Source organism: Halichoerus grypus, chromosome 13 (assembly GCF_964656455.1).
Source record: "Halichoerus grypus chromosome 13, mHalGry1.hap1.1, whole genome shotgun sequence".
NCBI classification, from domain to species: Eukaryota; Metazoa; Chordata; class Mammalia; order Carnivora; family Phocidae; genus Halichoerus; species Halichoerus grypus.
In genome coordinates, this window is record NC_135724.1 from 7,812,761 (window position 1) to 7,825,905 (window position 13,145).

General features: G+C 41.2%; 1 protein-coding gene across 4 annotated transcripts in view; it reads left to right on the top strand.

Moving 5' to 3' along the window:
- RTTN (rotatin) overlaps positions 1 to 12,869 on the top strand; it is a 149,281-nt gene extending 136,412 nt beyond the window's left edge. For all 4 annotated transcript variants that reach the window (XM_036109120.2, XM_078060178.1, XM_078060179.1 and 1 more), the window contains 5 exons: positions 742 to 944; positions 4,167 to 4,434; positions 10,268 to 10,371; positions 11,469 to 11,538; positions 12,462 to 12,869. In XM_036109120.2, coding sequence (XP_035965013.2) covers positions 742 to 944; positions 4,167 to 4,434; positions 10,268 to 10,371; positions 11,469 to 11,538; positions 12,462 to 12,547 — 731 coding nt within the window. In that variant the 3' untranslated portion in view covers positions 12,548 to 12,869. The remainder of the gene's footprint in view (positions 1 to 741; positions 945 to 4,166; positions 4,435 to 10,267; positions 10,372 to 11,468; positions 11,539 to 12,461) is intronic.
- The last annotated feature ends 276 nt before the right edge of the window (positions 12,870 to 13,145 follow it).

Genomic DNA, 13,145 nt, shown 5'->3' on the forward strand with positions numbered 1-13,145 from the left:
TGTTATTTGTGTTTACTTGCCTTTTATGACTTTATTTTGCAGAATGTATTTGATTCTGATCTAGTTATACATAAGCTGGCCTCCTTGCATGGACTTTCACAAGTTAATTTACTTCAGATTTATGTTACACTACAGTAAAATGAATTTCTAATTATTTTATGATGGTTTTACTCCCATGATAAATCCATATGGTTGTTTAATTTACTGAGAAAACACTGGACTCTGGAAAGCCAGTTGACCACTGCTGGTTCTTGCTGCTTATGACCTGTGTCACTCTGAGCAGGTCATGGGCTTCTCTGAGGCTGTGCCCTTACTTAGCACACATGGCTGCTACCATTTATCTGCCCATGCCCCAGGATTACTGTGCCCCCCCCTTTTTTTTTCCTTCTGTAAAATGAAGACATTAGACCAAGTTATATCCAGTTTCTAAAATTCTGTTCTTCTACACAAGTCTTTATTTAGATGTCTTTTTAAGGAACTGTTTAAAAACTTCTTACGCATATTTTATTCTTTAAAAAGAAAATAAACTTAGTATTTTAATATGCCCCATGGAGATCATTAGACCCTCAGTGAGGATGGCAAATCCATTAGGCTGAATGTAGACATCAGCAGTAGCCTTTAGTGCCAATTTGCAGTTCATAGGTTAGTGGGTAAGTCATTGATGGACAGATACACTTCACTACTTAGAGTTTTTAACTAGTGAAACTAAGAAGACATTGTGATAGGCTGGTTTTTTTTAAGGTTGCAGTTCTCTTTGTTGGTCGAGTTGTGGACAGTATCCGGTTCAAGCTGCGTATAGAGGAGCCCCTGCCACATCTCTGATGGGGTGTATCCTGAAGTTGGCTTCCCAGATGCCTCTTGAGAACACTGCCGTTCAGCAGATGGTTTTTATGTTTCTTTCAAATCTGGCCTTATCTCATGACTGTAAAGGAATAATTCAGAAAGTAAGTACTTAATCTGTCCTTCGTATCTTTTTTTTTTTTATGTTATGTTAATCACCATACATTACATCATTAGTTTTTGATGTAGTGTTCCATGTGTTTGTGTATAACACCCAGTGCTCCATGCAGAACGTGCCCTCTTTAATACCCATCACCAGGCTAACCCATCCCCCCTCCCCCCTCCCCTCTAGAACCCTCAGTTTGTTTCTCAGAGTCCATAGTCTCTCATGGTTCGTCTCCCCCTCTGATTTCCCTCCCCTTCATTCTTCCCCTCCTGCTATCTTCTTCTTCTTTTTTTTCCTTCGGATCTTTTTTTAAAAAAAGATTTATTTATTTATTTTAGAGAGAGAGTGCGTGTGACAGTGAGGGGAGGAGCAGAAAGAGAGGGAGAGAATCTCAAGCAGACTCCCCACAGAGCTTGGAGCCTGATGACGTGGGGCTCGATCTCATGACCCTGAGATCACAACCTGAGCTAAAATCAAGAGTCAGACTCTTAACTGGCTGAGCCACCCAGGCATCCCCTTCATATCTTGAAAAAGATAGTAAAATAATCCTTCTAATTGAGAAAATGTATGAAAAATCTAGAACTCAATTTCTAGGATTAAATTATTATGATTTCAAGACATTGTATTTTAAAAAATTGTAAAAGGATTCAGAAGGTTTACTTTGTTTAAAGCCAGTTGATAGATGACACATGAAAAGTGACAAGCTAGAGTATGATCATTCCATTTCCTTTTCGTTTATCTTCTTAGCTTCTGGATTATATTTTATCTTTCTCAGAAATGAGGGGTTTAGAAAGACAGCTGTCTTACATTTATTTGAGATCATAAAAGTAATGTATTGGTCTTTATGTAGACCAAATTGAGTAGTAACAATTTCCGTTCAATTTACATTGTCAAAACGGTGTGTGAAACCACAACCACTTCTCCCCACTTAGACTTAACTTCTTTATGGCATAATAGGTGATGTTATCAGTCCTCTGGGACTCCGTTGCCAAAACTTGACTTCTTCTCACTGCTTTTAACCTAGGGTACTTCACAAGGGATTGAATGAGTTAAATAAATTCTAATACACATGTTCAGTGAGATTATATTTAGATATGTATGAACAGAATCCCTAATTTGGAAGATCCTTTAAGATGTGAATATGATCACATTATCTATTATTTACTAGTACATAGTAGTTTGTTTCTGTTTCTTTTACATGGAAGCCAAGACAAATTATGAAAGTTGACAGCATTCCTAAGAATTTAGTCTCCTTTTCCTTTACTGTGTCAGCTCCCCACCCCCCATCCACCCCAAAAAACCCCACTCTGACTGCAATCTCCAAATAAATAGCAGTTATGACTAAGGAACGATCTTTTCAGCGGTGTGTTGGAGCTAACTCAGGCTGGCTCATGAGTGTCGTTGCTGATTTTCAGGAATTTTGTGACCCAATTGACATCACATTGCTATCTTGAAATCAGTCATGGCAGGAGTACTCACACTGTGTAAGTTGGCAAAAGGTGAAAATCAGGGGCCCACCACTCCCACCAGAAGCAGCTGTTTATTTGCTGGCACAGGCTGGATATGTATGTGAAGTCGTGCCCAGCTGGCTGTGTGGTGCCATTTGCACATGTGTGGGAGCGCAGGCAGGGGTAGGGCTTCCTGCCCCCTCCCTGTAGAGCACGTGGGTAACGTAGACTAGGAACTCCCAAATGACTGCTAATCTCGGGTCTGACATGTGACTTTGAGCTGGAGACCTTCTCTCCTTCAGCTTCATTTGTAAACTTCTCGGGTTAAACAACATGATCTTGAAGGTGTCTTCCACTCTCCGGCTGTTACTGTGCTCAAGCGTATTTTGGTATATACTCATTGGACTCTGTTTCAGGTGCGGTCAGTCAAGTTGTTTTTCCTCTGCTCTAATTAGGCAACCCCGGAGCCGCACTACGGTTACAGCTCTCCATTGCTCATCTGGAGGCATTAGAAGGTGTAGCCAGCACTGTTGTGCAGCTGAGCTTCTAAAACGTCTGGTTTCTCTCCACCATGTCTAGTAGAGAAATTGTCTGAAAGCACCTTTAGCTCTAGCAAAAAGAAGGGATGCCCATAGCATATTTGTAATTTAAGGCGCTGCCATATATTTTATCACTAGTGTCAACTCCAAATCTCCAATATCATGGCAGAATCGAGCTGAACGGAAAAGGCAAGGGATAAATCCAAAAAGCATTAATTTGGACTGAGCGATGAGAAGTAGCTGTGAGTGATGGCAAGTACAGTGCGAAGTGCACATGTAGTTTCACAGTTTACTTGTTGCTTGGGTTATGTTGCTAATATTTCTGTAGCTCATTTCATTTTTGTTTTTTTATTTTTTTAAGTTTTTATTTAAATTCCAGTTAATTAACATATACAAGGTAATACTAGTTTCAGGTGTACAGTACAGTGATTTACCACGTCCGTATCATTTCATTTTTAGACTCAGAGTCCTATATAAAAGTGTTCAATTTACCTTATAGATTCAAGCCAACATCTTGACTTAGGTGCAGGAGAACCCAGGAACTAGGCCAGAATAGATTATTAAGCAGGAGAGAGATGAGAGATATTCTGGACATTTATGAAAGTTCAGTGATCATATTTCTGTACCCTGATCAAAATATCTATCTGATATTTTTGGTATTCATTTCTAAGTTTACTAGAATGGCATGTAGCCATGAGAAATTATCTGTGAAGATAAGCGGTTAGGGTAAAGTGAATATAAAATGTACACATAGATTTTTTTTAGTTTTAAGAACGCTTAGATTCAGATCTCTTCAGTACTACTAGAGTTGTTAACTGGTATCCAAGACTGATTTGGGTTTTGTTTCTTTTGCCTCCCCATAGGATAGCTTTTAATGAGTAGCAAAATTGCCAGAAGGCAGACAGAAAGAGAAAACTCAGGAGGCCTGAAATAATCCCCAAATTGAATTATCCATCCTAAATAATTAAGAGTTGACTGCATGTATTTACTTTACCCATTATCAGGAAAGAATTAGTAAGAATTAAAATTTGAGCACTATTTTGTTCTCCTTAACTTACTCACTTATACCTGGAAACAATATAGATGGAATATTTGGAAGGTAGGTGTTAGGAGGAAGGAGGAATTAAAGTTGTGGAAAAGAAGAGCAGAATTCTAGCTAATTGGTCTCCAAGGGACAAGGAAAATAATGAAAAAACTCAGGAAGAAAATAATATTCTCTCTATTTACCCACAGAGTAACTTCTTACAGAACTTTCTATCTCTAACGTTGCCAAAAGGAGGAAATAAGCATCTCAGTAATCTGACCATTCTTTGGTTGAAGTTACTCCTGAATATATCATTTGGAGAAGACGGGCAACAAATGATCCTGAGGCTAGATGGCTGTTTAGACTTACTTACAGAGATGAGCAAATATAAGCATAAGAGCAGCCCTTATATACCACTTCTTATCTTTCATAACATCTGCTTCAGTCCTGCCAACAAGCCCAAGATCCTGGCTAATGGTGAGTATTCACATTATACACCACACACACATACACAGGCATCTGTTTATACATGTGGTCATTCCTCGAGTATTCCATTCAGATTACAACACAGAATTGTTTTATAAATAATTTGCCAGATATTTATTAGGCATCACTGTAGGAGGGTAGAGGATCAGCAGGTGTGATCCTGTCCTCAGAGGTGAACCAGACGTGGCTCCAGCCCTCCAGGCTGCCGGGAATCTTCTTGGGGTTAACAGGTCTTGCCACTGGTGGTTACACTGGATCCAGGAGGTAGCAGGGAGGAGGAGCATGGAGTGGGCGCTCCCCAGCCTCATCCTGACTGCTCCCGTCTCTCTTCCCCTCACTCCCCTAGGTCTCTGAGCAGATTCTGTCTCAGTGAAGCCTTTCCAGGCCCACCTGTCAACAGGATAGTCCCCACATCCTTCTTCCTGCTTCCTCTCCTTCCCGCTCACTCCGTATCTCCTCTGCCTGTTTTATGTTTCTCCATAGCATTATCAACATTTGAGATACTATGTTTTCAGCGTGTATCTGTTTATTCCTAGTCTGCCCACACTAGAACATTAGCTCTTACGAGGTCAAGAGGCCTTTGTCTCTTTTCTTCATGTTTATCTGCAGCATCTGGAGTTGTGCCTGTCACTAGTGAGCGCTTCAGTGAGTATTCAGCTCTCCGATTGAGAGAGCTCCTGAGCAGGCAGGAGAATTCAGAACCCAAGACCAAATGGTGAAATTAGCCTTACAGAGACCGCATTCTCTGAGATGTAGGACAGATGGAGGTGAGGATTCAGAAAAAAATTTGAAGCAGAAGGAGGGAAATGGAAAGCTCTGTTTCTGCAACCATGTGCTGTTTCTGTGAGGAGAGTGTGAATAGGGAGGGGGTTTTATAAGGTTACATTGCATTGTTTTGGGGGAAAAAAAAGAGGTGGGCTTCTAGACCTCCACGCACCTGGTGTTGGATGCCAACCCTTAGGTGCTCACTCGAGCATCACCTGGGGCAGCTGCCCTGGGTCCAGTTTCTACATCTGTAAAATAATCCTTCCTTTCTGAGTTTTGGTAGAAATCCGTTTATAAACACACATCAAGTGTCTAGTACCATTTATGGTACATGGTAGATGCTCCAGATAGATTAATTCTGTTTTCCGTTCATGTTTTTTACTTAATCTTTCTTAGCGGTGTTTTCCTATGACATGTGGAGTTTTCTAAGTGAGTGGCAGTGATTCTGCCTGCGTCCTGCTGTGTATGCAGTGGTGATTCTCTCTGGTAATTATGGAATTGTTGGAAATAACAGGGAGAGATTGTAGAAGCCCGGTCAGCTTTCAACTTCGCGAAGTGAACTGTGGATCTGAGCTCCGCTTTTCTGTAGCTCCTCCACTGACACTGCAGGCTGCTATGGAGTGCCGTGCGCTGCCGTGGGCCGCCGTGGGGCGCCGTGGGCTGCCGTGGGGCGCCGTGGGGCACCGTGGGCTGCTGTGGGCTGCCGTGGGGGTGCCGTGGGCCGCCGTGGGGGTGCCGTGGGGCGCCGTGAGCTGCCGTGGGGCACCCTGGGGCGCCGTGGGCTGCCGTGGGGCCGCCGTGGGGCGCCGTGGGGTGCCGTGGGCTGCCGTGGAGCACCGTGGGGCGCTGTGGGGCGCCGTGGGGTGCTGTGGGGGCGCTGTGGGCCACCGTGAGGCGCCGTGGGGCACTGTGGGCCGCCGTGGAGCACCGTGGGGCGCTGTGGGGTGCCGTGGGGCGCTGTGGTGGTTCCGTGCGGTGCCGTAGCTGCCGTGGGGCACCGCGGGGCGCGCCCCGTCCTCGCTTGGGTAGAGTGAGGCTAATGACAGGCCCACCCCGTGGGGCAGCGGGATAGCACATGTGAGGTATGTGTCCCCAGGCCTGTCACCTGTTAGTTACTCCTTGTTCTCAGAAGAAGTTTTTCTTTGGGACTAGTCAGTGCAGTTTTATTATTGAGAGTTGGAAAAAGGATGGGCCTTCGGGAATTCAAGGAGAAGTCTACATTTTCCCTCTGGATTTATTTTTAGCATATCTTTGTAATAACCATGCTGTCTCTTCCTCTGTAGCTTAAAGCAGTTGGACAAATTTCTGGTCAGAAGGAGCTTCCTTAGCCCCAGAGATGTGAGATCAGGGGCCTCCAAGGCAGGGACAGGAAGAAGCGCCCGTGCAGTTTCTTGTGGACCTCTGAAGGCATGTCAGGGGCACCGCCTCCCATTTCCACTTGGGGATCCACAGGGAGGGCTTATCCCTTGTTTCTGGTAATTTCAGGCAAGGACTCCTCTGAAAACAATAAAATTATGCTAGATAAAATATATCAAAATTAACCTTAAAAAAAAAATCAAAGAACTGAAAAGATAGTGGGAAACTCCCAGGCCAATTTTGATTGAAGGTTTGCGGCTAGAGACACAAAAATATATATATGAACTATGTATATTTTTTGTTTCAAGGACATTTGCCAACATGGTATGCTCGGCTTTTGTTCAGGCATGCCAAGGAGTCAGGGAACAACAGTCAAGAGTGTCCAGGATGGGGAGTTTATGGGCCATCTTGTTTGTGTTAACGTGGAACTCCAAAGAGCTAACCTCTTAGGAGAAGGATGGATCAGAATTAAATTGGTCCCCCAACCCTTACCTAAGTGATTATAAAGAAAAGAAAAACAAGTGTGAGAATGGGCACACAGACTGCTCCTCACAGCTCTGTACCCCAGAGGCATAGAGCCTGAGTGGCCTGTGACCTCGATGGACAGTGTCCCTGGGTGCTTAGCAGAGGCATCGTGCCCCTCCGAGGGATGGAGGACAAGCACATACTGGGCCTCAGAGGACCTGCACAGGTTTTCAGAAGGATTAACCAGGGTATGGTTAAATGTGACCAAGCACAGCAGGACCCTGGCAACATGAGTCAGAACCAGCGGGGGAAGTACACCAACTCATCTGCCTAGGCTTCCGGTGTTGGAAGTATAAAACACAGATTTAAAGATAAATTTATTTATGCCATATTTAGATAAGTAAGTGACAAGCCTGGAATGTTTGCAGAAGATAGGAAAGTGAAAAATTAAAAGATCTGAAATAATAACAAATTCTATAAATATATATGTAACCCAACGTGGGAGCATGACATGGGAGACTTTTGCTGAAAAAACTCTTGTATCTGTAGCCAGTCTGTGTTTGCAGTTTCATCATGATTTGACAAATGAAATTGGATCCCAATCAGCTCTTTTCCCAATCAATGTATTGTCATTAAATCTAATTTGTAATACACTGTTAAAACTATTTCTCACCTTTATGCAAAATATAGTCATAAAACAAACCTCTTTCAGCTTTACCATTAATTCAACTCTGGTTTGTTGGATTTGTTGATATTCATGGTGTAAATACTCAGTATAGCTGATTTCAAGCTAACAATATGACATCCCTAAATTTGTAATTAACTCAATTACATTAGAAGAAAGGTAGTAAGTATTTAAAACTCATTTCCTACTTACTAGCTACATTTTACTGTTATCTATTCTTTTGAAGTTATTTATAGGTGTATGTGGGTGCTCACTTCATACCTGTTAAACTTTAAAAAATTTTTTAATTTAAATTCAATTAATTAACATATAATGTATTATTTATTTCAGGGGTACAGGTCTGTGAGTCATCAGTCTTATATCATATCCAGTGCTCATTACAACACATACTCTCCCCAGTGTCCATCACCCAGTTACCTCATCCCCCCCACCCCTCTCCCCTCTAGCAACCCTCAGTTTATTTCCTGTGATTAAGAATCTCTTAAAGGTTTGTCTCCCTCTCTGGTTTTGTCTTGTTTCATTTTTTTTGTCTCTTCCCCTATGATCCTCTGCCTTGTTTCTTAAATTCCATGTATCAGTGAGATCATATGATAATTGTCCTTCTCTGATGGATTTATTTCACTTAGCATAATTACCCTCTAGTTCCATCCACGTTGTTGCAAGTGTCAAGATTTCATTTTTTGATGGCTGCATAATATTCCATTACACACACACACACACCCCTTCTTTATCCTTTCATCTGTTGATGGACAGCCTATTAGTAAAACTTAAAAATGTTTAATGTGCCTTTTTTGCTATACATGCTATATTTCACAATGTTTTTTGTTTTTTTTTTTAAATTGATCCCAGTTGCATCATCATTAGGGACCACATTAATTGATCTATATATGTACTTTATTAAAAACGCTTAAGAAGGGTGCCTGGGTGGGTCAGTCGTTAAGCATTTGCCTTCGGCCCAGGTCATGATCCCAGGGTTGTGAGATTGAGCCCCACATCGGGCTCCCCACTCAATGGGGAGTCTCCTTCTCCCTCTGCCCCTTGCCCTGCTTGTGCTCTCTCTCACTCTTACTCTCACTCTCTCTCTCTCAAATAAATAAATAAAATCTTTAAAAAAAATGCTTAAGAGATAGTATCTAGTCGAGGGAGTTATTATAAACTTACTTAGCTTATGGGTTATATGTTCTGAGTGTTTAGTACTCTATATAAAAATATCACTTGATGATACTTAGAGAAACACATGGGAACCACCCTTTCATTTCATAATGTGCCCCAAGAGAACCAGCTGCCAACTACAACCTCACATAACGAATTTCATCAGATAACTATTTATATAGGCTCATTGTGGGAAAGTTAGGGTACAGGAAAAGCAAGGGAAAACTAGGGAATGCAGAGGAGGTGGTAAGGAGTAGGGGCTAGTTGTCAGGAAGGTTCAGCACCCGTATGTTCCTTCCACACGGTCCTTCCAATGTACAGAAGTTACTTTATGGAGCAGCTTTCTTTCTTTTTTTTTTTTTCCTGTAAAAGATTTAAAATTCCTTAAAATTTCTTTAAAAACTACATAGAATTACTGAAACAGCATTTTTGTTGCTTTGATTATGGAATCTTTTGTCCAGCTGGTATTTATTGAGCCCCTAAAATAAACTGGCACTGTGGTTGGAATATTCATCAGTGAGCAGACACACACTTTGCCCTCAACCAGGTTACAGTGTAATTAGATGCATCCAGTGGAGTGGGGAGTGGTTTTACATACAGAGAGAGTTCCCATTACCAACCCTTAAGAATGCTACATGTTTTTAAACACACATTTTAGAGGAAATATAATTTGATACAATTTAATGATATATAAAAATAAGTAATAAGATAGGTTCATATATTGGTCTGAAACACCCTGACAGTTTACTTGGGACTGGACTTCTTTGCATCTTTACTTAAAATGAGTAGACTGCTGCAGATAATTTGTAAGTCTTGATTTCATACTCTGGCTAGCTTTGCAAAAAGGGGACATATCTCATGTATTGTTGTGCCTTTAAATCACTTTTTCCTCTGACATACACATACACAAAAACATTTCTCCAAAATGTTTAGTCCTACTTTAAAAGGCTTACCTAATTTTGTATTTCTTGATTATTGTTTTATATAGTAACCCATGCTATTGATGTTCTTATAATAGTCTTTATAATTTATCATAAGAGCAAACCTGTTTTCCTGCACACCAAAATGTGAGCTATAATCGAACAGCTCATTTATACAACTCTTTGTGTAATTACTTACTTCTGCACTATTGTTGTTTAAATGAATGTGCCGTTGTTGAATTAGGGCCAAAAAAATTAGGCTGCCACAGCTTCCCTGACTATTCTATGCCTGTCGTGAAAATAGTTTGTTTTGAGGTTATCCTCCCATACATGGTATACAAGATTGTTTTTGCTCTAGTCTGGTGATACCAACTTTGTATGTATTCTGGTGGGGAAAAAGGGAGTATCTGAACTAGTCCAAGATCAGAATATGTTGTAATGTCTGGGACTGAACTTTTTTTCCTAATGTGTTTATTATTAGAAAAAGTCATTGGTGTGCTAGCTGCCTGTCTGGAAAGTGAGAGTCAAAATGCTCAGAGGATTGGAGCAGCGGCGCTTTGGGCTCTGATTCACAATTATCAAAAGGTCAGTTTTTAAAGTCCTTGTTATAGCCAGGGGCAAACACCAAGGCTCCGAGGCTGCAGCCAGGGATGCCGGAGGACTATCAGCAAGAGAGAAAAAATGAACTCAAAGACATTGTTGCCTTGTGCATTTTTACAGTTAGTGAGCCATCACTTGAAATCTTTTTCATTTAATCAACAGGATGTCTGATTTCAGAAGGGTGTCTCTTTTGGGTGAATTTTCCCTGTCAATATAAATTGATTTGGCATATTGGTTTAATGTTAGTATAGATCGTTTCTGCTAAAAGATGTATTAAGGAAAAACGCATCCTGAAATAAAACCAGATAATGAAGTTTATCCGGCTGTGTGATTCCTCTTTGTCTAGCATGTGCCGTTACTGAGTTTTGAGAAAACCTGGTTCTTGTGAGGCTGCAGCCCAGGGCCAGCCCCGAGGGAGCCATCAGCAGGTGCCGACTTGCACTTGCTCTCTCTGGCCTTTGGGCTTCTCTTTCATTGCAGACATCTCATTCTGAGAGAAGTGCCCTTGTATATCTAGCAATTAAATAGCGGCAAGTGCCAGCCGGTGTTGGGATGCACACCATCCCCGAATGGTGCTCTTGGCCGTTTGTCCCTTGTGTGCTGCTCGTCCCCCCCTCGGGCGGCAGCCGTGTGCACGAGGCCAGAGGCAGCGCAGTCACTTCACCGTGTACCCCGAGGGCTTAGCACAGGAGCTGACACTTTGCAGTTACTTATTAGTGAATATTCGTTGACCGGCCGGTACTGTGTGTTATACTTCGTCGGAAATCTGGGGTTTTGGGGAATGTGAAATATGGAAACCAAGACTGAGTCTTCCTTTAAGACTTGATATTAGGGGAGAAGGGGCCAAGGGAAGGGCAGGGAAAGAAGCACACGGAGCTGCAGAGAAAGAGGCGAGTTAGGGAGGGAAGGATGTGGGACGGCACAGTGGGATATGCCCATTCCTAATTCCCTGGGTCCATCGTTACACTTGGTAATATTCTGCTTAGGGCTGTGGTCAGCGGGGGCCGCACAAATATTGTAGTACCTGATCCGTAGCCTATGGGCATAAATCTAATTAATGGATTGCTCTGTGTTATCTGCAGGCAAAAACCACTTTGAAAAATCCATCAATAAAAAGAAGAGTGGATGAAGCATATTCCTTAGCAAAGAAAAGTAAGTTTTATTATGGAAGAGATTACACTGAAACTTGGAAGCTATTAAGTGAATTCTCTGATTAATGAATTGTTTGGATAGTTCACAACAAGAAGACAGTTTTCTACATTGATGTTTGAGAAGCTTTTTTATTGAAGCATTATAAAAATGTGCTGATATCTGGTCCATGCTTTTCATTATGACACCTTTTTAAATAATAAATTGTTTTGATAGATGAAGGTTTGAGATATAGTTTCTTAAAACATGTCTTTGATCTTTCTCCAGTTCATTTTCTTTTTCATGCACTAAACTTCCTTTGCCAGTGGTTACCACCATGTGGTAATGTGTTCTGAGGCGATAAGAACTGGGCCCAATTAGAATTGACCTTGAACAGAAAACTTTGATCTAACATCAGGGAGTTGAATTACAGTCTTCCGAGAATAGATCGAGTTGCCCTTCTATCCTCTCAGCCCTGTGATGTGATCATGATAGGAGGCAGGGTTTTCTTTTCACAGTTCATTTTTCATTTTAAGTGACACCGGTTTTCAGTGAGCATTATTCTTTGAGCACTTTTTATGCTAAGGAGCTGTACTGTGTCTTTCTTGTACTGTACTAAATCTGTTGGTTATTAATTTGTGCTTTTATAGTCTGATTTTTTATAAGTAGTTTGTGGATTTTTTTGGTTTGTTTCTCACTGTGACCATGAGTTCCTAGAGGTAGTCATGTTAGAATTTGTGCATTCGGAGGAATGAAATAGTAGCATAGAAAGCAAGGCATTCATTTGGGGTTATAGGTAATGGCAGCCATTATGGAGGTGTATTGATTTTTGTTTATACTTTTTGGCTAAACTATAAATAAAAAATAAATACAAATTCTGTCTGTTTTTAAGTACAGTACTAAATTTAATAAACTTACTCTTCCATACTCTTATTTTTCTCTCTCAGCTTTCTCAAACTCAGAAGAAACTCCTCTAAATGCCTATTACTTGAAATGTCTTGAAAACCTTGTTCAGCTTCTAAACTCTTCCTGAGCCATGTGAGATTCTCCTCCCTGAAACTGATGGCCGCCAGACAGGTGAGCCAACCTTGAAGCAAGCTCTGTGTGGCGGCTGTTACCTGGAGACAGGCTAAGTCTCTGCAAGGTGTGTGCCCTTCCTGCCTGATGAGAAATAAAACTGGGACATCTCAGCTCTGTCCCTCCGTACCAGCTCTCTCTGAGTAAGAGCAGCTGACAAGAAGATGATGGACAAAAGGCATAGAAAGTTTTGGGAACATGAACATTTTTACCTTTTTCTATGCAATTGGCTTTGTAAAAATCATATTTAACAGTTATTTAATAAAATATTTTTAGAAACTGAAAATCGACTAATAATTGCTACTTGCAGACTTTTATCAGTCTTATGAGTATAAATTTTAGTAATTGGAAGAAGACAGGGTTTTCTGATTCCCTGTTTTTCCTTGGTTTTTTACATGGAATTTGGCTCTTGTCAGTACAAATCCTTATTTCTCAAACCTTTATATTGCCCAGAGCATACACGTTGGTGAGGAGATATTTTGTATATAAATGTCTATAATTTTGTCAGTGCTTCTTTATGCAATTTTTAGTGATATTAACTGATTTCCATATGA